The sequence below is a fragment of the Narcine bancroftii genome, chromosome 14 (assembly GCF_036971445.1).
Source record: "Narcine bancroftii isolate sNarBan1 chromosome 14, sNarBan1.hap1, whole genome shotgun sequence".
Taxonomy (NCBI): Eukaryota; Metazoa; Chordata; class Chondrichthyes; order Torpediniformes; family Narcinidae; genus Narcine; species Narcine bancroftii.
In genome coordinates this window covers 18,546,465-18,574,020 of record NC_091482.1, presented here as the reverse complement: position 1 = coordinate 18,574,020, position 27,556 = coordinate 18,546,465, and the positions used below count along the sequence as shown (strand labels likewise).

The following is a 27,556-nucleotide window of genomic DNA, read 5'->3' as shown; positions in this document are numbered from 1 at the left end:
ATTTTCCCTCTGTGATTGATGTTTACTCTCTTCTCATCTGACATAACATTATGAATTCATGTCCTACCACAGACTGGAGCATTCGTGTTAAACTGAAGCCACATTTGATGTTTAGAATGCATTTCCACTACTCGTGGAAACCCTTTGCTTATCAATTAACTATCTAAAGGCATCTTCAGGTGCATTCTCCGCCAAGAACCCGCCTGCAGAAGCAGAAGCAGCCCTTTGAATTGCCGTTCAGGTGGCAGCGCTAAAAGCGCAGCGCTGGCCACCTGAAGGGACAGCTGCACCGGATGCGGCTCTGAGCACACTTCGGCTCCTGTCCCTTTGGGCTGTCAGGTTTGGGATGGCTGGCTGTCAGAGCTGGGACAGCCAGCGCGGGCTATCAGCGCGGGGACATCCCACGCAGGTTGTCCCCACACTGATACCGCTACCCAGCTCTCCCAACTGCCCGACACGAGTCCCCACGCTGTGGGGCGGCCGGCACAGGCTGTCAGCGCGGGGACATCCCACATGGGTCGTCCCCACACTGATACCGCTGCCCCGCTCTCTCCCAACAATCCGATATGAGTCCCCACATGTTGGGCTGTTGGGAGGGCGTGGCAGCGGTATCAGCGTGGGGGGGGGGTGTCCCTGCGCTGACAGCCCACACCAGCTCTCCCTGCTCTGACATCCCACGCCATGGGGCAGGGGAAGCTGGGGGAGGAGCTGTCAGGCACTCGTCAGCTGATTGTCATCCCCTTAGCAGCCGCTTTCAGGCAGCTGCATTCTTGTGCAGGGGGGGACCTCAGTGCTCCAGCAATTAGCCCTCCCAGAGGAGGGTTACAAAGTTTACCTTGCAGGCGCCTCCTGCGCTTTCGAGTAGCCTCCCGACCACCGCATATTGGCATAATATGCGGCTTTACAATTGGGGATTTTGGCCACCTGAAAGTGCCTTAATAAGCCTGCCTTGAAAAGCTTTAATCTGCTTCCACAACCCTTTGAGGAAGAAATTTCCAAAGACTTCTAACCCCTTCAGTAAAAGAAAAATCTCGGTCATAAATGGGTGACCCCTTATTTTTAAAAGGTAATCCCCAATTCAAGATTCTCCATCAAGAAGAAATATCCTCTTCACCTTCTCTAGAATCAATACCCTCAGGATATTAAATGTTTTAATAAAGGTCTCTCTCATCCTTATCCTTTCCCATCAACGCACGTCTAAACCAGTGGTTTTCAAACTTTTTCTTTCCACTCACATACCACCTCAAGTAATCCCTTACTAATCACAGAGCACCTGTGGCATAGGGATTACTTGAGGTGGTATATGATGGAAAGAAAAAATTTGAAAACCACTGGTATAAACTGTTCTCAAAAGACAATCTGCTCATATCTGGCATTAGGCTAATAAACTTTCTCTCCACTGATATCAACACATTAAAATGCTTCCTTAAATAATAAGACCAATAATGTATGCAGTAATCCAGATGTTGTCTCGCCAATGACATATATAAAACTGAAGCATAACTTTCATACTTTAGTTCTCAATTTGCCAGACAATAAGGGATAACATTCCATAAGCGTTTTAATTATTTGCAGTTACCAGCATACTTACCTTCTGTGCATCATTCATGAGGACATTCCAATTCCTCCGCCTATCTGAGCTCTACAATCTATTACCATTTAGATAATATGCTTTTTTCCCTATAAAATGGGAAATAACACATTTTCCCATTTTCCATTTGCCAAAACAATTACCATTCTGTATACCTCCTTGTAACCTTTCTTACTTATCTTTGTGTCACTGGCAAAGTTAGCCACCGTACCAAATTATTTGTCCAAATTGTAAAGTTGAGGAAGCAACACTGACCTCTGGGGCCAACCCATTACATCTTAAACCAGGAAAAAAAATCTATTCAGGTCTATTCTCCGTTTCCTGTAAACTTACCAATCTTTAATTCATACCAAAACATTCTTCCTGCACCATTTGGTTTTAATTTCCACAGTATCCTCAAATGCAACAGTTTACAAAGCATTTATCAGTTTGGTGATCCCATTCAAATGAAGGCAGCTGCTCTCCATACACCAGACATTGGAATGATAAAGCAAAAGGAGCATATATGAAACATATCCAAACATATCCATGCAGTACTAGGGAAATTTTCCCTCTACTTAGTGGTGGGACCAATAGTGGAGTGGGAGGTCAGACATGCAATAAAGTAACCTCCAGTGCATGCAGAATAATTACTTTGCAATGTGGAGATGCACAATTCAGGAAAATGCTGATTGCACACTGTGTTTTGCCAGCCATTGCATATGAAATGACCACCTGCAGATCAGAAATAATCTGGGTCATTAATCTAGATCATAACTAGCTGGTTTGCCATGGCTGAAACCTGAAAAGATCTGGCTTTTTAAATGGCAGGAATGAGTTCAGAATATTCCTTCAATAAAGTGTTCAGGAAGAGAGAGCAAAGAACAAATAGGAGGGTGAAAGTGTATTGTGCAATATAATTTCTTGCATCAACTGTAGCTCACACCACAAAAATTATATAAATCTAAATCAGTAATCTCAGAAATGTGCTTTAGGTGTGGGGTATAGATTGGAACCTTTATCCATTCAGCCTGGCTCCGTGCAAAGTTGAGATCCTTCTGGGAGGACTTGGGAACATTCTGAAAAAAAATTACAAAGGTGGATTTTCCACAGGATCCAGAAATATACCTTCTGGGAAACATGATTCTTGAACTATCCAAGTACCACATTTCTGATTGTGCAGGTCCACTGTAGTCAGGAAATATATAGCAGTTACATGGAAGTCTGACACCTAATAAATACTACACAACGGAATATGGAAATGCATTCCCCTGGAGAAAAACCTTATTTTAAATATATTAGTCTGCAGGCATGACTACCCCCTTTTGGATTAAGGGTACTGAAACAATCCATCTCAACAGGGAAACGATTGGGATCAATGAAGTTAGGATGTGCGCAGACGATGTGCTCTTTTAGTTGTTTTTTTTTCTTTTTATTCCTTACCTTTGATTACTTGGTCACCTTGGTTGGTTTTTCCATGACTTTTTCCTAGGTATTTGTGTGTTTTGTATCTGAATAGGTTCTATGACTTTATTTTCCGTTGTATTGTGGTGGTGGGGGTGGGAATAAAAATGGAATCTGAATGTCACCGAAAGTGATTGTATTTTTTAAAATTTCTATGAGTCTTTGAAAATCAAAAATAAAATATTTTTAAAAATGAAGATAATAATGGAAAGAGAGGATTTCCTGGAATGATCAACGACAGGAGCTATTTGTTTAGAATAGAGAAACAAGGGAGAAGCATCTAGAAAACTGTATAGGGAGAAATCTAAAAGCTGCTAACCAGTGGAAAGGCTATCAAGAGCAAATTTGCTTGTAAATTAGAAATGTACAAAGGAATTGAATAGTGATTACGGGTTCTTCAACTCTGACCAAACGTCATTGGCAATCTGACGGCAATTCATGTTAGTCCAATAAGGAGTTAATATAATACAATAGCATAGCTATGGCAAAGTGGAAAATGTGTTATTGAGGCTTTTAAACGCTATATTGAAACATACACTGAATTGTATCTTTTCTTTAATCAGATTATATTTCACACTAATTCAATAAACCAAAAGATTGTTCCAAAAATCAACATACCAGAAAATTCTCCCTTATGTTTTTTTGTAAATGCAAACATTTTAACTGATTGAAATTACTTGGATTTAAATGCAATGTTTTTGATCATTTTTACTACACTGTGATGGTTAAACTTGTGTGTTACAAACTAAAATATATTACAATATTTAGCATATTCTATTCACTGGCAAATTTTACTCTTTCCAATTTTAATATTCCAATATAGCAGAATGTTTTTAACACTTTACTGATGAAGTTAGTTATTATCTACAGTGTTAATACAACTTATCTAATCTGTTTATTATATCCTCTGAATTCAGAACTGGCAGGATTACTGCCTCCATAAACCAGAGCAAAAATTAACAATTTTTCAGTAATACTATTTGCTTTCTAGACAACCTGCAGGTTTATAGAGACATGGAAAACAAGATCCAAGTTAGCTAAAGATACTCAAATATTTAGAATGTGGTAGATAAGCATTTTACCATGGATATTTAAAGATGTCCATCACATGACATACTTCATTTCATAGTCTATGCTTGTGAACACAAACAAAGTAATTTAATTAGAAAAAAAATCAAGGGATGTGAGGAGAGTTGGAAAGCACACTTCAATTGGCAGTTATTGAATATGATTACTGTACAAAGTTGTCATTTTTTAAACCTCCTGAAATAGACTAATTTGAGGAATTATAAAACAAAAATTTCAGAGTAGGAAGGAGTATGTATTGGGCCTGACAGCCTGTGAATGAATGAACCTTAACTTATTGGTAAAACATTTTGTTACACATGATCAGCTGCCCTTTCTGATGAAATTGTCAGATATTAAAATAAGGACATTGAATTGCATCCAACATTATGTAAACAATGAACTGAGCTTCTTGGATGTCGTAAAATATTAGAAAGTATAAGGCCAAGGTAATTTACAGTTCTGATTGTGTATTCTTTTATGTTGTTTGGCCACTTGGAGAAAAATATCTGGTTGAACTAAACTATGTGATAAATTGTGCTAAATCCTATTTTCTCATTGAAGCTTTGTGCCTCAGCCCTGGATTGTGGCCACCGCCCAGTAATATTTAATAGAAGATGCCAGAATGGGTGCTTCTTAACGACACTGAAGCTGCAGCAGTTTGGCGATCCATCTGATCTGAGAGAAGCAGTCAGATACATTCGATACAAACATCCAAATGCCCGGCTCTTCACTGTGAGTGAGAGCACAGGAGCTGGGTTGTTGCTCTCCTATCTTGGTGAGTGTGGATCCTCCAGCTACGTGACATCCGCTGCCTGCATCTCACCCATCTTCAGGTGCCAGGAGTGGTTTGAGACAGGACCTCCCTGGCTTTATCATTGGTTTTTGCTCTTTTATCAAAAAACTTGGCTGAGCAGGTGAGTCCAACCTGATTTGAAACTATTTGCTGCTTCACTAAGAAATGTGCTGATGTAAAGCAGAAGGTGTTACTTAATTAAAACTCATTGTGGAATTTTCTCCTGTGCTGTGGATACTCTTTTTCATTTTCTGAAGGATATTTATTAACATATGGCACTTTCCTGATTAAAGATCACACTCTCTGTTCTGCATGTATCCATGAATTGATGGAGGATCTGGACATTTTGAAATTATGATGTTTTTCTTTTCATTTGCTAAAAGCTAGAATAACAATGAGTGTGAGTGTTGCTGCTTTGTCATGCATTACATTCTGTGGTTTACAATCTTGCACTGTTTGTGCATGCGAGATGGCTCCAAAGAAAATGTGATGTCAGCACTGTATGAAAGGATGTTTTATTGGGGTGCAGTCACAGCCACAGCACAATCAAACTTAGACTTCTTCAAAGATTACTTACTTTTCCCCTCTGGTTAAATACAGTGAACCTTTTTACAGCATGACTTGCAGGAATGGATGATGCCCTGACTTAGATTACCTTGGGTGTTACAGCTTCCAACATCTTCCAGCAACTACTCAATAATCTTGCGATTGAAACATGATTCTAAAATTTCTATTGACATATGAAAACACACAGGAATGTCCCAGAATTCTTCACCACAATTTGTAGACGATAAGATTTTCACTCTGACTCAATGGTTCCAGAGTCCAGGGAGTCAAAGTCCAAAAATCCGATGCAAGAAATCTGGATCACCCGAGAATTCATACTTACCAAAAACTCAATTTTTAAAAATTTAGCGGGCTTTATGTATGTGTACATGCATAAACACCACAGATCCGCAGCATCAACCAGCAACCACGGTAATCTTATCACAAAGTACTTCATTTGTATACTGTATTTTTCTTTTACAATGTTCATTTTAACATAATTGCAAGCATTACACTTTTTTGCAGTGAAAAAAACTTGTTGTTTACATTTTTGTCAAGTATTGACTTTATTTTTCTTTAAAACTGCTCATTTTGATAAATGAAGCGTGCTGTATTTGCTGATGAATAAACTATCCAAATTTACCTGTTCATCTCTTCTTTACTCCTTTTGCATTTTAAAACTACTGCCTGAGAATTCAGAAAATCCAAAATTCCAGACCAACTCAATTCCTGAGCAGTCCAGATTTTAGGATTTTTACTGTACATTTTTTTTTTCTGAGGCATTTCTCATGCTATTCAAAAGAAGATATAAGTCCATCCTTCCAGGTGGTGTTTGAGAGATTCAAATGAGATCTGAGACCAAATCCCAGCAAATCAAACACAACTCTATACGGTCTGGTTAAGATATTATTGATGGTGATTTGATTATGTCAGTGCCACTTAAAGTCAAGTGGAGAAGTGATTAGAGTCTCCTTGTTGGAGATTACCATTACCTAGAACTTGTGTGGCACAAATGTGACTTGACATTTATCGTTTCAAGCTTTAATGGTGTTTAGGTCTTGTTACATGCTGCTTCAATCTACTTCATTATTGGAAGAACGACAAATTACACTGTGATCACATTGTTTCACTGAAAAGAGTACAGAAGCACTGAGGAGTTCAGTCGGAAAGGAAGATAATCATTTATCCGAGTTCTGAGAATCAATCCCAAAGTAGGTCAGTGAGCAGATGGCATTGACTCATCAGAACTTGGTTCGCATTTGGGTAACTGAATGAGATGTGGCTTGTGAAGGTAAAGGTTGTGATTGGGAGGATTCTGTGCAGTGTGTATGAACTGAGTGTTCTTGGGGTATGTGCACATAAGACACTCAAATGAGTTGCACAGGTTGTAACTGTTGTTAAGAAGGCATATGGTGTGATGGCCTTCATTCACCATGGGATCACGTCCAAGATCTATGTGGTAATATTGCAGCGATATGCCTTTTGTTAGACCCCACTTCAATTTTGTTCACCTCACTACAGGAAGGATGTGGATACTGTAGAGGAGATTTACAAGGATGTTGCCTGGATTGGAGAATAGGTTGAGTGAACTTGGCCTTTTCTCCTTGGAACGATGAAGGATGAGGGGTCACCTGGTGGACAAGATGATGAGAATCAGAGACTGTGTGGATAGGCAGAGGCTTTATCCTAGACCTGAAATGGTTTAACACGCAGGGGCATAGTTTTCAGTTGCTTGGGAGTAAGTGCGGGGTTGGCGGGAGGGGGGGGGGGTTGTTATAGGTATGTTTTTCACACAGAGAGTGGTTGGTGTATGGAATGCACTGTCAGCAATGGTGGTGGAGAACAGTACAATAGGATATTTTGAGGCTATTTGATAGGTACATGGAATTGAGAAAAATGTTGACTTATGTAGTCGGGAAATTCTAGGCAGTTGTTAATGTGGAATATTAGGTTGGCACAACACTGTGGGCTGAAAAGCCTATTCTGTGACTATGTTCTAAAATAGAAGGCTGAGATTATGAACCACAGTCAATAATCACAGTTCAGAGTCAGCCACCAAAATGAAAGCCTCTCAAGAATCACCAGTGGCTATAAACTGAGGATGGGAAGAGTGGTGATGCTGCAAAAGCATGGGAGGAACCAAGCAAAGATTCTCATAAGGGTTGACCCAGAAGGATGAGGATGTGGTTGATTATTTCAAAAACTGCAGAGTAGTCAACAAGAGAGTAAATAATGCTCTGCAGTCACTGTCATGGAGTGGGCAATGTGTGTTTCAATGGAGATGATTACGTACTTTTGGAAGGAAGAATCCTGAATGGAGAAATTCAAGTATGACATTTTGAGAAAATAGATCAGAGAATTGGGAAGCCACAATATGTTCAAGGATTTTACATGAAAAGGGGGCATGAGATTGATCGACTGTTTACTGAATGCCTTTTAATGTTTTGTGTGTGTGTGTGTGTGTGTGTGTGTGTGTGTGTGTGTGTGTGTGTGTGTGTGTGTGTGTGTGTGTGTGTGATGAAAAAGTATTTCAACAGAAATAAAAATCCAATTGTCAAATATAAAACTGATTGTTAGATCATAAAGTAGATGATGGAGAAATTTTCATAATAGAAAACTAACAAAGTTTAGGTTAATTGTGACATTAAAGGCCTAATTTTTAATATTCTTGCCAACTCTAGGTACACAACTGTGCTGGGGGAGATTATTGACATGGATAAGTTGTTTGCCACTCGGACCTTGAAGGAATTTGAAGAGGTGTTGTTCTGCCAAACGAAGAAGAGCAAATTGTGTTGGGACATATATTGGGAGAAGAATGATCCTTTGCGAGATGTGGATGAGGTTGCAGTGCCGGTGCTATGCATTTGCAGCCAGGATGACCCCTGCCGAGGGGACCCAGACACAACCGTGCCATTTGAGCTCTTTGAAACCAATCCTCATTTTTTCCTACTGTTGACCAAAAATGGTGGCCATTGCGGATTCTTGAAGAGTGCATCCTCTGTCTGGAGCCATGAGGTATTGCTGGAGTATTTTAAGTCCGTCAGTGAATTCTTTGTGACAGAGGAAAGAACAAAAAGTTTTTCAAAAAGAAAATGTTCAGGGGCTGTGACCTCTAAGCCTTATAAATGTGGCAGAGATAACAGCATCAAAGGAGACTCATTTTGCTCTCACAATATTCATGAAATTTTCAGCTGGCAGAGGTCCTACACCAGGTGATTAAAAATTTGGACCTGTCAGGAAATGATGGCTTGTGTTGACCATAAAGGTCAAATTCATACAACTCTTTTTTTTTAGGTGGCCCTGAAAATGGTATTCCATTAGCATGGACATTGGAGCAACAGTTTTAACTAAGGCCTCCTGTTGTTGAGCTTTAAGCTTTTTACCTGGCAATTTAATTTCCAGACATGTAGGAAAAGATTTTTAATTGTTGGTGGATATACACTTCCAACATTTCAATAATATTTTAAGCTTTAACGTAATTTATGTAATTAGGCTAGGCTCTAGAAATTGTCAATGTGTTTGTGCGTTCTAGCCATAGTTTAAGACTTTCTCCATAAACAGGGTACTGTTTGCTATAGCAACGATTCATGTTAATGAAGGTTGACTTTTATATTCTGTCTCGCTTTATTTGGTAATTAACCACTTATCCTTCAATCAAACATCAAACAAGACTGCCAAAACTCAAGGGATATGTTAGCCTTAGCTTTTGTATTATCCTCAATCCAGTTATTAAAATAAAAGTAGCCATGGGGTTTACTAATGATTATTTTCTGGCTTAATGTAGTTTGAACTTAGATTTTCAGTGATCTAATTTTGAAATTTAACATGTTTAATCATAAATGCACAACAATTACAGTTATATTAAGAGGACATTGAAATCACATGTTTATTTGTTGTCAACAACACAATTTTGTATATTTAATATGTTTATGAAAAAATAATGTTGCTATCTTGTTTGATACATCTTGTGGTTTTTCAGCTATATTTATTGTATCAATGCAATGTGCTTAAATATTAATGTTTCTTGCCATGAAACACTCCTATTTAAACTGAAGTGTTCATAGAAGGAAGTGTCCCTTACCTTTTAATCTTCATATTTGAAATAAAACATTCAGTATCACCAGCTTTCTACACCTGATGGCTGAAGGAAGTAATAGAACGAGCTAAAAATAGTCACATTAAATGGAAATTTATAATATTTTTATTACATGCATTTCTCTTATCAACTCCCAATTAAAACTACAGTTAGTTATCCTTTTTGCAAGTCTTCATTGTCGGAGGGATTGAATTTAGGAGCACAGAGATTATGCTGCAACTGTACAAGGAGGTACTGGTGAGGCCACATCTAGAGTACTGCATACAATTCTGGTCTCCTTACTTGAGGAAGAATGTCCTGGCTTTGGAGGAGGATCACCAGGTTGATTCCAGAGATGGGTGGGTTAGTTTATGAAGTCATGCACTTCATTAAATTCACTGGAATTTAGAAGAATGAGAGGGGATATTCTAGAAATGTATAAAATTATGCAATTGTAGTGGCTACTACAGTAGATGCTACTAAATAAAGACAAAGATAATCAACTCAAGACTGGTTTAATGCAGACATACACAGACCTTTTATTCTCTGCCTGTTAATGAGCTCATTAGTGAACAGCTGCTGGTCCACAGGACCAGCAGATTAAAGCTATGAGCCATTAGTGCCCTGTGCCTTTGGGATCTGCTCACTGTACTTTAGTACCCAGCACTGTTAGCCTGTGATGTGTCAGGTAAGTCTGTGAACTGATGGTGGTGGTTTGCAATACTGTGCTGTGTGCCTGGTACATAATATTAAAGATTAAAATGAAGACAGAGTTGGGTAAGCTGTTTCCATTGGTGGGAGAGATGATAACTAGGGGATTAGAACTAGCTTCAAGATAGTACATTTAGGGTAGAGATGAGAAAGAACTGCTTTTTCCAAGAGGGTGATAAATCTATGGAATTTGCTACCCATTGAAGCAGTATAGGCAAGGTTGGATAGATTTTTTACAGAGTAGGAGAATTAAAGGATAGGGGTAGATAGAGATGAGGCTTCCTGAACTGCTTTTCCAAGAGGGTGATAAATCTATGGAATTTGCTACCCATTGAAGCAGTATAGGCAAGGTTGGATAGATTTTTTACAGAGTAGGAGAATTAAAGGATAGGGGTAGGTAGAGATGAGGCTTCCTGAACTGCTTTTCCAAGAGGGTGATAAATCTATGGAATTTGCTACCCATTGAAGCAGTATAGGCAAGATTGGATAGATTTTTACAGAGTAGGAGAATTAAAGGATAGGGGTAGGTAGAGATGAGGCTTCCTGAACTGCTTTTCCAAGAGGGTGATAAATCTATGGAATTTGCTACCCATTGAAGCAGTACAGGCAAGATTGGATAGATTTTTACAGAGTAGGAGAATTAAAGGATAGGGGTAGGTAGAGATGAGGCTTCCTGAACACTTATGGATTTTGGGAAATTGATCATGAAAATCACCTTAAAATTTTCCTATCCAGTACTGATTTTTAAACATAACCAATTTTTGTGATTTCCTATCTATTACAAGCACCCAAATCCATGAAGTGCAATGTGTCATTGAAAATTCATTTTTTGTGCTTGCACTTGGATTTCTTCCCCTGCTGATTTTGGTTCAGTCAATAATGAACCTGGTGAAAGGTTTCACTAGGAATATTGTGACCATGGACAAGCAGTATCAGGGCAACTGGAATCCATTGATTCCAAGCTGTTCACTAACAAGCTCATTAACAGGCAGAGAATAAAAGGTCTGTGTATGTCTGCATTAAACCAGTCTTGAGTTGACTACCTTTGTCTTTATTTAGTAGCATCTACTGTAGTAGCCACTACAATTGCATAATTTTATACATTTCTAGAATATCCCCTCTCATTCTTCTAAATTCCAGTGAGTACTTTCCCAGATGATTCAATCTCTCTTCATAAACTAACCCACTCATCTCTGGAATCAACCTGGTGATCCTCCTCCAAAGCCAGGACATTCTTCCTCAAGTAAGGAGACCAGAATTGTATGCAGTATTATTGTTGGACACTGAGATGAGAGGCATCAGATGCCAAGTACAAATGATATCAGTGGCAAAACATTCTTAGGTTTGTTGAACTAATGCAATGTGCCAGTACCATTAAGTGATTAAGCATGCTAAATTCAATAAAAGTTAATTGAATGTTTCTCAGGCTTCCTACATGATGCAGCAAATCTGAAATTATCTTTGGGTTCATCTTGAAATTGACTATCATAATCCCCAATTTTTTTTTCAGTAAGCAAGCCTTTTGGTGGAAAAAAAAATATTGTCCAGTATAACCATTGCAACTGTAAAAAGTTTCTCTTGATTTCAATGAGGACACACATCCTGTAACAATAACTCTTTGTTCTGGAATCTCCACTGTTAAAAATATCCTTTGCTACAGCAAGTGTATTCTTTATGCAAGCACCCCATTGCTAACTTCAGATGTGGTCTCACTTCAGGTCCATATGAATACAGCAGAATTCCTCTCATTTTTAAATCTACTCCTGAGCAATAAAGGCTGAAATATTACTTACATGGAATGCAATTGTTAACTTTTTGTGATTCAGGAACAAGAACATCCAAATGCCCCTGAATATCAAAAGCAACTAGATTCTCACTTTAAAAAAAAAAAATCCTATTTTTCCATTTTCTTTATACTGAATTTTTAAAGATCCTTTATATCTTTATAGTTAAACAGGTATACACCTATGCTCAGATAACCACAATCAAAAATCACAGCTGTAATTTTAAATGTATTCAATGGAGTTATGGATACAGTTTCTCCACTCATGTAGGTCAATTCCTGCATACAAGTCACTGAAATGACAGGCACTAAGATGGCAAAACAGCACAAAATGTCATGTGTTGGAATGTATCATTATCTCAATTCAGTGGGCTTTTCATTTCTATTAAAGTCCATTTGGGTATCCTCCAGATCATCTATGGTGGCAAAATGCCAAACACCAGAGCTCTAGTTCATTATCTCCACATAGATTGGATTGCCCTGGATCTTACACTGGAATTTTCCAAGGTAACCTTCTACCTTGGAATGATTTTTTTTTTCCCTGTAATGTACAAGTGTAGTCAATGGACATCTACAATGTATTTCATTAATATTCAGCAATGCTGCTTGCAAGGAAGCTGAGTCTAAATGGAGTCCAGATCAAGGAGATTAGATTTGGAGTGGGGGAGAATAGAGCTAAAGAGAGGGGGATGTTGGTGTGGTGAGGGTAAGGGTTGGGGGGGGGGGTGTTGGGTTGGGTATGGAGATGAACTGTATAGAGGAGGATGTTGGAATATAAAATGTGGAGATGGAAAAAAGAAAGGGAAAGGGATGGGAACAGGAATAGAGGAAGGCAAGGTGAAGAGATTGGTAAGAAATAAACAAGGGAATTATAGACATGAGGTGAGATTGGGATGAATGGGCCAGTTTGTTTTGAAGAGTAAACTTTGAAAGTTATAAAATCCTGTCAGTGCTGGATAGACGAGACAGAGGACAAACATTCCTGCTGGTGACGTCCAAAGCTAGGGATCACAGCTTAAGGTTATGAGGTGAGCCATTTAGGACTGAATTAAGGAGAAGCTTCTTCACTCAGTGGTTAGGTGTGGAATTTTCTACAACAGAAGGGTGTGTAGGCCAAATTATTAAATAAACTAAAGGAATTAGATGTGTTTCAAACAGCCAAGGAGATCAAGGGATATGGGGAGAAAATGTACATATTTCTGAATTTCAATGAGCAATTATATTAAAAGTAGAAAATGGTCAACCCCTAATCATTTTTCAGGTGCAATGATACTGTGGTAGTAGATGTAGAACAGAGGATTGTTGCAGTCACAGACTACCTTGAAAGATGTCATTTAGTATAGGATCAGAGGTGTGGGTGTAGATGACCATAGGTTTTTATAATCCCAGTTACCCACCTTCACTATTGTTTGATGAAATAAAATCAAATTTGAGACGGCACATACAACTGGAGCACCTTGAAGTGATCACTTCCCTTCCCTAATTCTAATCTTTTACTATTATTATGCAGTTGTTCAGTTTTAATCCTGTCCAGTATTTGAAGTCCAAGGACCAATGTATACCTGTTCCCTCTGAGGAAACAATTTCTCTGTACCTTCTTCTTTCATTATGATATAATTCTTATAATATCTAGATGTAAAGATTCACCAAGCCATTTTTCAGGGATTCTATTTGTAGATTCACCAGGATTGATACCAAGAGTTAAATTATGAAGACAATTTATAAATTCAGAATGTTAAAATTAAAGTGGTTAAATAACAGGATAAATTCTGAAGACATAGCTGTTGAAAGATTCACAGCCAATGGAAGGGCTGGTTATGGAAGAATGGACCATTGAAAAGGGGAAAGGAGAATACATGATAAAAATCAGCAGCTTGAAAACAAAATCATTATTTCCAAAAAAACTAATCTCCTTAGCCTGCAAAGACAGTGAACTTCATTTAACTTTGGCAGACAGAATAACTGTCTAGACGGATGTGAAAGTCATGCTCTTCATTAAATTACACAGTGAGTAAGTTCTCTTTGTATTCCTTTTAACAAATTGGTTCTTATTTTCTCCTTCCTCTCAAGTTTCAAAATTAAGTTCAATAGAGACTGTTTTCTGAACGCAAAATTGGCAGCTATTGGTTTGTACACTGGACAACAAACTTCCCTTGGGATTATGGCCCAAAACAATGCCAATACTAAGTTAGCTTTTAATATCAACTTTTACTTGATGCCTACAGATGAGTTAACATTTAATTTTAATTTATAGATACACTGCACTGCTTACTGTACAAATACACCCATGTGACCAAGTATCCTTCTAACCCTGTACGTCTTTGGAATGTTGAAGGAAACTGGAGCACCCAGAGAAAATGCATTTGGACATGGGGAGAATGTACAAACTCCTTACAGAAAGTGCTGGATATGAACTGGGTTTCCAACGCTGTAATAGTATTGTGCTAACTGTTATATTAAAATCAAGATATCTTGAAGGGCTCAGACCTGAAATGTCAGTAATATATTTATCTCCTCTGGATACTGCGAGACCGTCTGAGTTCCTCCAGCATCTGTTTTTTCAAGCATCTGCAGGCCTTTCGTGTTTCACTAAAATCAATAAATAAATTATAATTATCTATAAATGGCTGTCACTTGTATAAGTATTATACGGCTGTGAACAAGAAATAATAAAATGAGAAAACTAATTTTCTTTGGAATTTGCACAGCTAATATTAGTGCTTTAAAAGGTCTTCAAATGATTGTTCACTATGGTTCCTGTCAGAGCTTGAAAGATGCATTGAGTCGCAGTAGTTTTTAGAGAGGCAGTGGGCTCTTGTCTCATTTAGATCCACTGATTTCCTTTTTGCAACCTAACCCTTAAACAAAATTGATCTGATAAATAATTGAATTTTGGCTGAATTACTAATTAAGCAAATCGAGCACAGTGGGGAAAGAGACTCGAGAATAGGGAAGCAAGACATTATTAAAATATTATTAATAACTACCTGAGAGATTATCAATATCTGACCTTCATCCTTTCTGCTTTTAAACAGTCAGTTAGAAGCAGCCTGGGGCCATGCATTGACTCTTGTTGATGTGACATTATTACATACTGCCTGTCAAATGCATCTTATAAAGAGCAAACAAATGATCAATTGCACCTTTCGTTTCAGAATAGCCCACAGCTAAATAGCCAGGAGCATGACGAGAAGATCCATTTTTTTCTGATGTCAGCCAGTCATGACAATAGTGAATCATGCTGTAGAAATACTAATGTCTCAGCCACAGCAGAAACAAGTGCCATGTCTTTGGTCATGAAGCCTGTTCAGTGAGAAAAGGAAGGGAGATGCCAAGGGCAGCTATTTGGAGGTGCATTTCTGTTTCCAGGTACCCTATAACTGTGTGGCTCGGTACTAAATAGCACCACCTACAAATTTGCCAATTATACCATGGTAGTGGGTTGTATAAAGGAAGGGGACGAGCAAGCATAACAGATGGAAATTGAAGATGTGGCTGAATGATCCACCAACAACAACCTTGCACTCAATGTCACCAAAACTCAGAAGCTGATTGTTGAATTCAGGAAAGTTAGAGGTATACAATCCAGCGATTTGGGGATCAGAGGTGGAGAGGGTGAGCAAATTTGGGTTTCTAGGAGCCACTATCTCAGAGGATCTTTGCTGGACCCCACAGGCAAATGGCATAGTGAAGAAAGCAAGTCAGTGCCTCTACTTTCTCAGGAGTTTGCGTAGGTTTAGTATGACAACAGAAGCCCCTGAAAATTTCTACAGCGGTGTGGTGGAAAGTGTGCTGACCAACAGCATCACGATCTTGTCTGGGAACACCAATACTTCTGAGTGTAAATCCCTCCAAAAGGTAGTGAACACTGCCCAGTACATCTACAGGAATGCTGTCGTCAGAGGGCAGCAGCAAACATCAAAAACCCACACCACCCAGCATTTGCTCTGTTCTCACTGCTGCCATCAGGAAAGAGGCATAGATGCCACAAAACTGTTCTGTGGCTTGCAGTAACTTAAAAGAGGGTCTGAGTGTTTGTCTGATATCACTGAATGTTCTTTAACCATTAGAACAGCAAAATGAACAAAGACATAACACATCAGAATTTTCATCATCATTTGGCACCAATGACTAAAGAAAATTTCATGATTACTCTGAGGGTCAAGGTAATTATCTCCTCACCCTGCAGCTCATCCCATTTCAGCCATATCAAGTTTTTCCTTCATCTAGTTATGACAGTTGAGAAGAGTTCAATGCATACACTCGTTCACACCTGCAAAAACCCATACTTCATTGTCTAATTGCTTGATAATATCTTTTTTTGGCTACATTTTTAGTTTCTATGGTAACCTGGTCAATTTATTATAAGTGTTGAAAACCTTTGCCAAAGTCACTTATTAACACATACCTTCTTGAAGGACAATTTGGCATTCAGCAGGAAGAAGAAGAAATCAATACTGGAGGAAGTCTGTATTGTAAAGAATCCATGGATCACAATTAATATTGGTGGAGATGACACATATTTACCACCTCCTTATTTAACTCAAGGTAGATTGGTGAGATAAACCTAAATAGAATGGATTCTCAGTCATTCTTAATTTGCTAAATACTAGGCATGGCCTAATCAAAATAGTGGTTAGGCCGCACTCAGAGTATTGTGCATAGCTCCAGACATGACAATTACAGGAAGGATGTGGTTGAATTAAAGAGAATGCAGAAGAGGTTCATCAGGAAGTTGCCAGAACAGGCGCACTTTAGTTATGAGAAGAGATGGAACAGGTTGAGCTTGTTTTGGCTGGAATATAGGATGACCCAATAGAGATGTCATAGATAGTGTAAATAGTCAAAACCCCTTTTTTCCCCTGCATGGAAGGAATATAAAAAGTAAGATATTCAGGGGCACTTTTTTTTTAAAAAAAAAAAGATTGTGGTTTATACCTGGAACATGCTGCCAGAGGAGGTGATGGAATTGGATACATTCACTAAATTTGATAGGTATTTAGAGAGACACTCAAATAATCAAGGCTCGGTAGGATATGGTCCGAATGTGGGAAAACGGGATTAGCTTAGATGGCCAGAGAAGGTCAGTATGTACTTGGTGGAGTCAAGTTCCTGTTTCTGTGCTGTATAACTGTAAGACTGTGTGACTCTTAATTTGCAACTTAAATAAGAATTGGAAGAAATCATGGGAATGTTCTAGGAGAGACTGACCTGGAGGGCCAGCTCTTATTCCATCTCCTCTGAAGAAGATAGGTACAGAATTCTAAGGCTTAGCCTTAGAAATATATACTGGTATCTGTCAGTAATTTTGGCATCATTTTAAAGAAAATATTATTGCGTAAACAAAATTCAAAGAAGTTGAACACAAAATGTTGGGTTTTCATTTCACTGTTGTGTGGCTTTTGGGAGTGTTTCTACGAATTTGTCACCATTCAGCAAAATGATTTGCTAAGATAAAATTAAGTTTCACATTTCTTGAAACATATCCACATTGTTCAAGAGGAGCAGGGAGCCCAAACAAAAGTATCCTTGGATATTGTGGGGACCTATAGAAGAAATTGCTGGGATCCTGGCAGAGATATTGATATAATCATTATATTTAGGCAAAGTACCAGAAGAGCAGAGAGAGAGTCATGTTCTGCCTTTATTTCAGTCGGGCTGCAAGGCTTTTTGTTGGCAAAAATTGACATGTATGGTGTATATAACTTTCTATTATTGCATGTCAATAAAAGGAATCTTGAACCTTGGACAAACTACAGACTAGCGAGCCTAACATTTGTGGTGGGAAAGTTACTGAAGGGGATTCCAAAAGATGTATATATTTGGAAAGGGAAGGACTGATGAGAGATATTAAACAAGGCTTTGAGCATGAGAAATAGTCTCAATTTTATTTTGAGGAGGGGGCCAAGAAGATTGATCAGCAGAAGGCATTAGATGTGATCTACATGGACTTCAGCAAGGCTTTTGACAATGTCCCACGTGGTTGGGTGACCCACAAAGGTAGATCACATGGGATCCAGGTTGGAGGTGTGAAATCAGTGGAGTTCTGTAGGAATTGCTGCTGAACCACTTATTGATGAATTTAACTGAGAATGTAATGCAGTTATTAAGTTGTGGGTGACACCAGAATTGGAGGTATAGTGTACAAAATCAAAGGTTATCCAAGGAATAGCAGATGGAATTTAACTTGCACAAGTGCAAAGTGATGCATTTTGGGAAGTCAAACAAGGGCAGGCCTTACAGAGTAAATGGCAGGATCCTAGAGATTGTTGTAAATCAGAGAGACATATGTCCCGAAAGTGGCAATGTGAGTCAAAAAAGGTGGTAGAAATTGCTTGCCTTCATTGAGGACAGGAGTTGGGATGTCATGTTACGGCTGTATAAAACATTCGTGAGACCACACTTGAAGTGTTAAGTGCAGTTCTGGTTGCCTGACTATAGGAAGGATGTCATTGAGCTGGAAAAGGTGCAGGAAAATTGACGAAGACGTTGTTGAGATTGGAGAGTGTGTTTTAAGGAGAAACTGGATAAGCTGTGACTTTTTGTCTCCTGGAGTGTAGGAGGCTTTGAGGAAATCTTATAGAGGTACATAAAATGATGTGACATAGATAAGGTAATCAAACGGTCAGTGATTATCCTCAGGGTAAGGAAGTCAAAAAATACAGGTTAAAGGTAAGAGGAAAAATTTAAAGGGGACCGGAGGGGCAACTTCTTCACACAGAGCTATTAGATTTGTTGAACAGGGTACCAGAGGAAGTTTAAGAAGTGTGTATAATTATAATATTTAAGTGTTATTTGGGGACAGCATGGTTAACGTAGCAGTTAGTGCAATGCTGTTACAGCATTAGCGATTGGGCAAGGTTTGAATCCCACGCTGTCTGTAAGGAGATGGCATGTTCTCTGTGTGGGTTTTCTCGGGGGGGGGGGGGGGGTTCCAGTTTCCTCCCATTGTTTAAAATGTACTAGAGGTTGTAGGTTAATGGGGTGTAATTGGGTGGCACGGGCTCGTGGGCCATGGGCCAAAATGTCTTTTACCATGCTCAATGTCTAAATTTATAAAAATTTATATGAAAAAAAAATTGGACAGCGATTATGGATAGGAAGTTTTTCAAGGGATATGGGCCAAATGCAGGCAAATGGCATGAGGACAGGTCGGCAACTTGGTTGGCATGTCTGAGTTGGGCTGAAGGCCTGTTTCTGTGCTGCATACTGAGTCATAATCTTGAATCATTCAATTTAATTTGTTCCAAATGCCTAATGCAGAACCAGCAGCATTACTCAGCAGAAATTGTTCAACATCATTTATTAGTTAATTGATGACAATTTTATTATAAAATTTACTCAGTATTGGGAGCAACATTTTCAGTACTTGTTGCAGTTAATTCCAAGCTTGATCCAGACATTCCCAGAATTCTCTAGTTTAAACTATAAGTGCTAAAAAAATAAAGGAACCTTATCTCATGAAACAGAAGTGAAGAAATTCTGCAAGGATAAAAATCCTATCTAGCTTTTGGTTAAAAAAAAATCCCAAATTCAGCAGAAACCATTGATTTTCTATACTTGCAGAATCAATCTTTTCCAAAGGACTGGACATTTCCAAAGGGTATAATTTGTTTCATAGAATACCTTCCTCAGCCTTGTTTCTTGAACTGCAAAATAATAAAAATTTGCAAGAAAATGTGGCCCTGAGCATTGTATTTTTGCCTGAAATTAAATTCTAAATTTTGATGCATCATCATGATCTATATTGTTCAACCTCAAGAAATTTTCATTCAGACATTTATAAGACTCTGTAAGAGATCAGAATCATCGGCCTATCGAATGGATCCATGTAGCTCCTATTAAGGAAGGAAAAAGTGCATAAATTTTAACTGGGTTAAATTCTGCCAGGAACCTTTTCCAGGAAATGGGCAAGGGTGCTTTGATGCAGCATTTACTTTTGATGATACTTTGCAACTCACACATCTAATAACATTGCAAGTGTGTTTCATTCATGCAAGCATAAATTGGAACTTTTGCACACTACCTATCACCTTAATTGAAAATAATAAATAAAATTAGGAGCATGTTTTGCTGTAATGTGCCTTTTTATATAGTTCACATTAGAACTCCTGCTATGGACTCTGCCTCTTTGAGTATTGTAATGTGCTTCGAAAGAACCAAAGACTTGTTGATCCAAACCAAGGCTTTTATTAACTAAAAGACTGGAGCATATCACAAGGAGGTCGACCAGTCCAGAATGACCTGGTCTGGCTAGGAGCAATCCTTTAAGACCTGCCAGTAGGTGTGGCTACACTCTCAGCCAATCACAGTCATCCTACACTACAATCTGTACCTATGTATATATAGACATTAGTGATAGAATCTGTACTATCACAAGTATATTGTTACGGAATGTTAATAAAATTATGATCAAATGTATTTTAAATGGATAAGATTGTGAAGTTTAGTTATCGGGTCACATTTCACAAATAAACATCTCATTTGCCATGCTAGAGCTATGTAAGGGTAGACTTCATGTCTGCAGTAGGCTTTGCAAAGATAATGGGAAGTGCTCGCGAGAGTTTCACAAGTAGATGTTAATGGACCAGCATGTTTGAATGGTGTCAAAAACCGAGAAATAATTTGGTTGCTAAACTGGTGCCAGAGTTTTAAATTTCTGGTTGAAGTTTGGTGCCCTAAGAGGGGCCAGGTGGTTTTGCAAACCGAGAAAACATCCAATGTTTGGGAGAGTATTCTGCAGCAGTTTGCAGACTTGCTGCATGATCCTAGTTCAAGATGGGGTTTGAGTTCTGAGTTCAGCCTATTCTAAATCTCTGTAGTCAATTGCAGAGGTTGTGGCTGGTTATTGTGTTTCTCCTGAAATAGAGGAAAAAGGAGAATTCCTTGAGATAACCTGGAAAAAGAGGTTACTTTTTAGGAAAACCCAAGAGGGTACAATTTTCTTTGGTAAGGCACTTCAATTGCTAATTGAATTAGATCAATTTGTGTGTCCAATGAACAACAAATATCTCTCTGAAACCAACAAAGACCATTCTGAGCAGTAACAACTTAAGTTAAAGCACTAGAGCCTGGTGAATATAATAACTGTTTAATTCTGTGCACTGTATGAAAGATTACCTGATACCAGTGAACTTGGAGAAATGAAAAATTAATGATTGGACAGTAAAAAAGAACTTTCCTGAACACACAAACATTACATACATGTGTGCTTAGAATTAGAAGGGGGTTGTTAATAGCAATAAGTTGAGTATTAATCTCATTGTTATGTATAAAGAAAATAAAACCAATTTTGTTTAAGTAGCTATTTGGTGAATTTCTGTAACTGCTGGTTTTTGAGTCATTTGGGCTCAACTATATTGCACCTTGTCAAGACCATATGATCAAGAGGATGATGCTTAGATATACAAAGATCATTATATCCTCCTTTCCTGCATTTTCACTCACCTTCACATCAGCATTTCATGCAGTTGTTCTGTTTTTAATGTCCAATCTACTTCCCAGAGATGGCACTTGTAAAAATTCTAGACAGGATGTAACTCTATGATTGGGAGCTTTTTAATTTACTTTTTCTGGCTTTATGTAATCCTGGACATTTGATCATGTGACAATGGATTACATGATATTCAACTCTGGTACTCCTTGAAGAATAGCTCAGGCCCAAAAATGGGTTATAAATTTTTAACTCCTATGGATGCTGTGAGACCAGCTGAGGTCCTCCAGCATTTTTGTATCTTCACTACAATCAGTGTCTGGAAACTTTTGTTTTTCACCTCATAATAATTACCCATAGTTTACCATTGATATTCCATTTCCTTTAAAATAATTGGGCCAAAAATCTGCATTTTCTTTTACTGTTCTTGAGGCAAACTAAAGACCAAAAGGCCATATTAATGCATTTTATTTGTGACTGCTCTTATATTTTGGAAAAGTGACTATGGACGGAAAACCACAAATGTAATATCCCTAATCAAGAAAGATGAAAGGCAAAAAGGTAGAAAATGTAGTGTAGCTTATGTGACATCTGTCATTTGGGGAAATGTTGGTGTAATGAAGGATCTGGGTTTCCTTGTATGTGAAGAACACAAATTTGCGATGCAAATAAGCAAATAATTAGGAAGGGAAATGGAACACATATTTTACTGCAAAGAGGGTGAAAATAGAAGTAGGGAAGCATTGCTACAATTGCAGGAAATTTATGAGACTATGCTTGCAATATCGAGCACAATCTTAATTTCCCAATTAAAGGAAAGATATCCTGGCCTCACAAATAGTTCATTTGGTTAATCTCTGAAATTAAGGGGTTGATATATGAGGCAAAATCAAACATTAAATTTATTAGACTTTTATTCTTTGAAGATTAGAGGTATAAGAGGTAATCTTATTGAAAGCTCCGAGATTCTGCGGGCTGGGCAGAGCAAATACCAAGAAGATATTCTGCCATCTTCTCTCCCACCCACCCCCCCCCCCCCACCCCTCAACTTGGAAATCTGGAACTAAGGGACATAGTTTAAGAATATGCCAATTAAGATAGAGACAGAGGATTTAATCTTTTAGAGAGTCGAGAATCTTTGGATTTCTTAACATTATTCTTCACATAAGTAACTTAGGCTACATAAGTATGTACATGCATAAATAAATCTAGTTATGATGAAAAGTCAACATCTCCAACGTGCTGTCAAATATGACATATTAACCTTTTATCATGCTCATTTATTTCTTGAAGATACTCTAAACTTGTAGAGGAACCTTTTTTATAATGGTTCTAGAACCCAAATCATTTTCTCGTCTGACTCCTGTAAATTGGAATGATGAGAGCAAAAATATACATTTATACTAAATATGAACACAGTTTTTAGCCTTCATGCTGGAAGATTTAGAACAAGTCCTGCAAAACAATGTTACCCAGAGCACTGGTGTGTGGACAATACTACAGTTTCATTTTGGCGGGTTTTTTTCTTGAAGGTCTCACAAAAACAGACCCAAAGGGATGAACTGGCAACAATTTGAAAAGAAAATGGATGAGAATGTTGGGTGCAAGAGGCAAAATACCAAAGTCACCAATTTCATTCATGTATTATTTCAATACTACCAATTTAATTGTATTTAAATAATAATTGAGCCATTTATTGTGTTAAAGGAGCATGACATATTATGCAGTGATAACTCATTTTTTTAATGTAAAATGAAGAATCTTACAATTTTATTGCAATACAGAATGATTCATTGCATCAGACAAATAACTATATTGGAAAAACTATGTTGAATTTGTATTTTCTCTCAAAATGTGAATATTAAGCTGCCTTAAATATTTAAGGATTGAAGCTCCTGGATCTAGTCATTTCCTCTGAGATGGGTAGGAAATATTTTAGTACTCATTGCATATTCTGTAGGAACATCTATCAATAATACTAGATTCCATTAATTATCCTTTCATGGAGTTAAACAAGAATGTCTGCAGACGCTCAGGTTGAGTTAAATAGAGAAATATGCCGGAACTGCAACACACAAAAAGCCCCGGCACGAAACATTGGTTACCCTTGACTTCCTATGCATGCTGCGTGACCTGCTGAGTTTCTGCAGCACGTTCGTGTGTTGCAGCTATCCTTTTATGGTCGGGCTCCTGAGCATTCAGATTAACTTTGGAGAAGGGAGCGTGAAGGACTGCAGTGCAGTCTTGAATTCTTCATTGATTGTGCACCATCTCGGACAATCTGCAGCAGCATTTGAACTCACTCTGGATATTCGAAATCAATATCCAGCCTTAAACGTCTCCCACATTAGCAGCAATATTAATTCTATCTTCCGGGAGACCCGAGGATAAAGGCACAACTAATGAAGTCCTGGTGGATTCTGGGTTGCCTGCCATCTGATCAGGTTTACATCAGGTTCGTGTTGACTGATTAATTAATGCTGCAAGTGATTTTAATCAGTCGTATAGAGTTAAAAAGGATTGGGGAAAAATAAGAAGTCTCCAGTCATCGTGGTTGAAGTAAGAAGTTTGACTTGCTGAGTTTCACCAGCATTGTTTTCCAAAGATTAAGGGCACCTTTTGAAAATAACCAAAAGAGATGTCAAAAGGTATTCTTTGAAACAATTCTGAAAGGATACTGAAAGGTGCCCTTTAAATGAGTAGTTTGGTGCTTTGCATTTGCTAATAGATGTCACTCCCCATAGCAAATACACTTGAAAAATTGAGTTGCAATCAACCAAGTCCACTAGATGGTGCATTTGATTTGGTCAGCATAATGTTGGAACGAGCCATGATAATCTTTCATTGGAATTTTCTTATCTACGTGTTTGTCTTTATAAGTTGTTGTTTTTAAATAAGAGAAACTGAACTTAACTGTCCTGATGCTATCAAGAAACTGAGAAAATCAGTACAACAATGTCAATAGCCACCAATACTTCAATTTCCAGCTTGATTCAATGATTAATAAGCAAAGTATTTAATTTGATGGATGATTACCTCTTTTTAGGCAAATTGGAGGTTGAGCTGCTTGCCTCATTATGCCAGAGACCTTGGTTCAGTCCTGACCTCGGGTGCTGTCAGTGAGGAGTTTGCATGTTCTTGTGACCACGTGGGTTTCCTCGCAGTTCTCCAGTTTCCTCCTAAATCCCAAAGACATGTATTAATTAGTTAACACGCCGCTGTAAATTGAGTGGTAATCAGAGTGCAATTGATCAGAGGAGTTAACAAGGAGAATTAAGAAAAGGGGATTAATGTAGGATAAGTGAATAGGTGGTTGACAACTGGGATGGCTTCAGTGGGTTGGAAGGCATATGTCTGTGCTGTACAACTCTGTGTATTTGTATCAACTGGTCAAGGAAATTAAAAGTACCAATATCTCCCAATCTCTTGTGAATAAGCAGATACCCACTGAGGTATGAGTCCATGGACAGTAGATATATCCTTTGATTCGTTAACTCAATGGCTGCATACATGACTGCAGCAAGGTATTTATCCATTCAGCACACAGCTATGGTGGATCCACATCCATTTCCAATATTTATTTTCAATGAGAGATGAAAGAAGCAAGTGGCTAAATTTCTACCCTCTTAGACAAACTGAAGCCCATTTTTACCAAAGACAATTAAATGAGCCTGGTTCAATGATGAAACCTTTGACCTTCTGGTCATTATTGCTCTGTATCACCTGGAGCAACTAGTTTTTTGTTTCTGTTTTGATCTGGTTGCAGGACTTTTTTTCTGAGATTCAGCACTTACAAATTTTAATCACTGAGCTTGTTGAATGAAGATTTCCTGAGGGTTGAAGAAGTATCTATTTTTCTATTGAGCTCCTTCAACATTTCCTGCAAATTTCACTGGAGTCTTAAAAGCAATTTTACTATTACTTCACATTTATGAATTACAGTTTGATCTGCTGGAAATCAGAAAGAAATTACATCTTGAATATATGTGAATAAGAAAATATAACAAAGGAAGAGCAGTGCTATAATCCGTCTCTGAAAAGAACTCCCTTCATCATATATGAATTTATCTGGTGAATAATTAGGCCAACATAGATCTGAAAGAGTCAAAATTTAATCCCAAATCAGTTTGGTGTTAAATAATCTCAGACACAATTGTGATAGGAGTTTCACTGCATTTGAATGAGGGAAAGAAAAATATCCACTTTTGCAGGATGGTATTCCAACACCCCAAATGAATAATGGCTATTTGTGTTTGGTACCATAAACTAATCGATCCTTCCTGACTGGTATTTTAACAAGAAATCAGTATTCAAAGGAAGTGAGCAAAGATTGCCATAAAGATTTCACAGTGAGATCCCTTTGTATTAAGAATTTAAAATGATGAGTCATACTTTCCATACTAAAATGGAAATTTAGTGATGAACTTTTCAAAATGATTCACATTGCACCTATGAGCATCAGCCAAAGAACTTAATAATTCTGAGTCATGTAACCACCCCCAATCTGTTGCCCATGACACATAAATCACAAATAACAATGCATTATTCAGTGTTCTTTGCGTTTTACATTTCAGATCTGAGTTAAGCTTTGTTTTTAATCTGTGTACCCATTGTTCAGTTCAGAATTGAATATGGCAGGAAAGCAGGAAATATGACTGTACCTTGTTTTCCAATTTTTGATAGTATCTGAGCACAGTAACAGTGCAGGAGGCAATTCAACCCTTCATGCTAGGTCTTTCTATTGCCTTTTACAAACAACCCTCATCTTTTGTATCTGTCAAATACCAATCCAATGCCTTTTTGAAAATTACAGTTAAACCAGCTTTCATCTCTCTATTTGCAACCTTTCCCAAGGGAAATCAGGCCCACAATATGTTATGAACCTCAAATTTATATAGATGGCATAATGAGATGAAATATTGTTTAATAATGGAAAAAAATTATGCATGTTTTGTGTGATAATTATTTTTTTATTAATAAGTGGTCATTATAATTATTTTTTTATTAATAAGTGGTCATTAAGTGCCAGTATAATGCTGAATGTACACAAAAATGCTTTTAAGAACCACACATAGTACTTGAGTTTTCAGTTAAGAAACTACTTTAGCTTTATGGCTGTTTTTCCAGACGCTTTGACTCCAAAAATTACCTCTAAAGTTCTATGGTGTTTCTGTGTGACCCTGAATCCAGCCCACAATTCCCTCACGAGAAATATATTTAACTCTATAACTTACTTTATTAAGAAATATGTATTTTATAACTAAAGATTAACACAAATTCATTAGAGCACATTCTACCTGTGTCTGCGTGAGTTTTCCCCAGGGGCTCCCGTTTGCTCCCACCATTCGAAACACACCAGAGGTTGTAGGTCAATTAGGTGTAAATTAGTGGCATGGACTCGTGGGCCAAAATAGCCTGTTATCGTGCTGTAAGTATGTCTACATTTTAAAATGGTGAAGTTAACTAAGATTTGTTATTTTTTCTTTACTGTTTTGACACTTGTAATAATTATATAATGTGACCAGTCATTCAACTGGATTCTGAAATTGCCCCAGGACCGACATTTAACAGCAAAAGACATGATGTTTTTTTCAGGTTCAGCCTTGCTGCTAACCTCAAGAACCAGGCCATTGACTGTGGAAGGCAACAGATCAATAATGGTTTATTTATCTTCATATCGTCAGTGTTAAGGTATAGAGAATATACAACCATCAGTAGCTTCATTGGTGGATTAAATTCAATCCTGTTTTTTCAAAAGGCACTCTTTTATAAGCTTTTCTGTTTAGTAGCAGTCCAAACGTGTCAATAATGGACTAAATGCTACTGTAACTCAGTTTTCTATATTAGACATAATTTGACAGCTGTTTTAAAGATTCAACAAAATATGATGCCAGTTTTACAAATTCCTATCTATCTACTTCTGAAACTTCTGTTTAAAGGAACACCAACCAAGCCATCAGTGAGGTGATGGGTAGAGTTGGTTTTGGCCACATGCTTCCTTTTTACCTCCCTCCACCAATGGCCTACTTGCGTCATGAAATAACCACAGCAGTGAAGTCAGATTGAAAGCTGCAGGGCTACTAAAAGTGAAATAGTGGAGATAATGTGGAGCA

The 27,556-nt window shown here is 37.9% G+C and overlaps 2 protein-coding genes across 7 annotated transcripts in view; one reads left to right on the top strand and one right to left on the bottom strand.

Moving 5' to 3' along the window:
• abhd15a (abhydrolase domain containing 15a) overlaps positions 1 to 14,634 on the top strand; it is a 32,175-nt gene extending 17,541 nt beyond the window's left edge. The window contains exons 2-4 of one of the 2 annotated variants that reach the window (XM_069910744.1): positions 4,664 to 5,016; positions 8,123 to 8,456; positions 14,265 to 14,634. In XM_069910744.1, coding sequence (XP_069766845.1) covers positions 4,664 to 5,016; positions 8,123 to 8,456; positions 14,265 to 14,303 — 726 coding nt within the window. In that variant the 3' untranslated portion in view covers positions 14,304 to 14,634. Of the gene's footprint in view, positions 1 to 4,663; positions 5,017 to 8,122; positions 9,694 to 14,264 lie in introns of those variants that run through there. The other variant, XM_069910743.1, reaches the window with a different exon arrangement.
• Positions 1 to 27,556, bottom strand: part of appbp2 (amyloid beta precursor protein (cytoplasmic tail) binding protein 2) — a 299,366-nt gene that overhangs the window by 193,439 nt on the left and 78,371 nt on the right. For 3 of the 5 annotated variants that reach the window (XM_069910740.1, XM_069910735.1, XM_069910739.1), the window contains 2 exons: positions 24,480 to 24,622; positions 14,498 to 14,599 (listed from right to left, as the gene is read on the bottom strand). The gene's annotated coding sequence lies outside the window, so the exon portion shown is untranslated. Of the gene's footprint in view, positions 1 to 14,497; positions 14,600 to 16,418; positions 16,479 to 24,479; positions 24,623 to 27,556 lie in introns of all 5 variants that reach the window. The other 2 variants (XM_069910736.1, XM_069910737.1) reach the window with 2 other exon arrangements.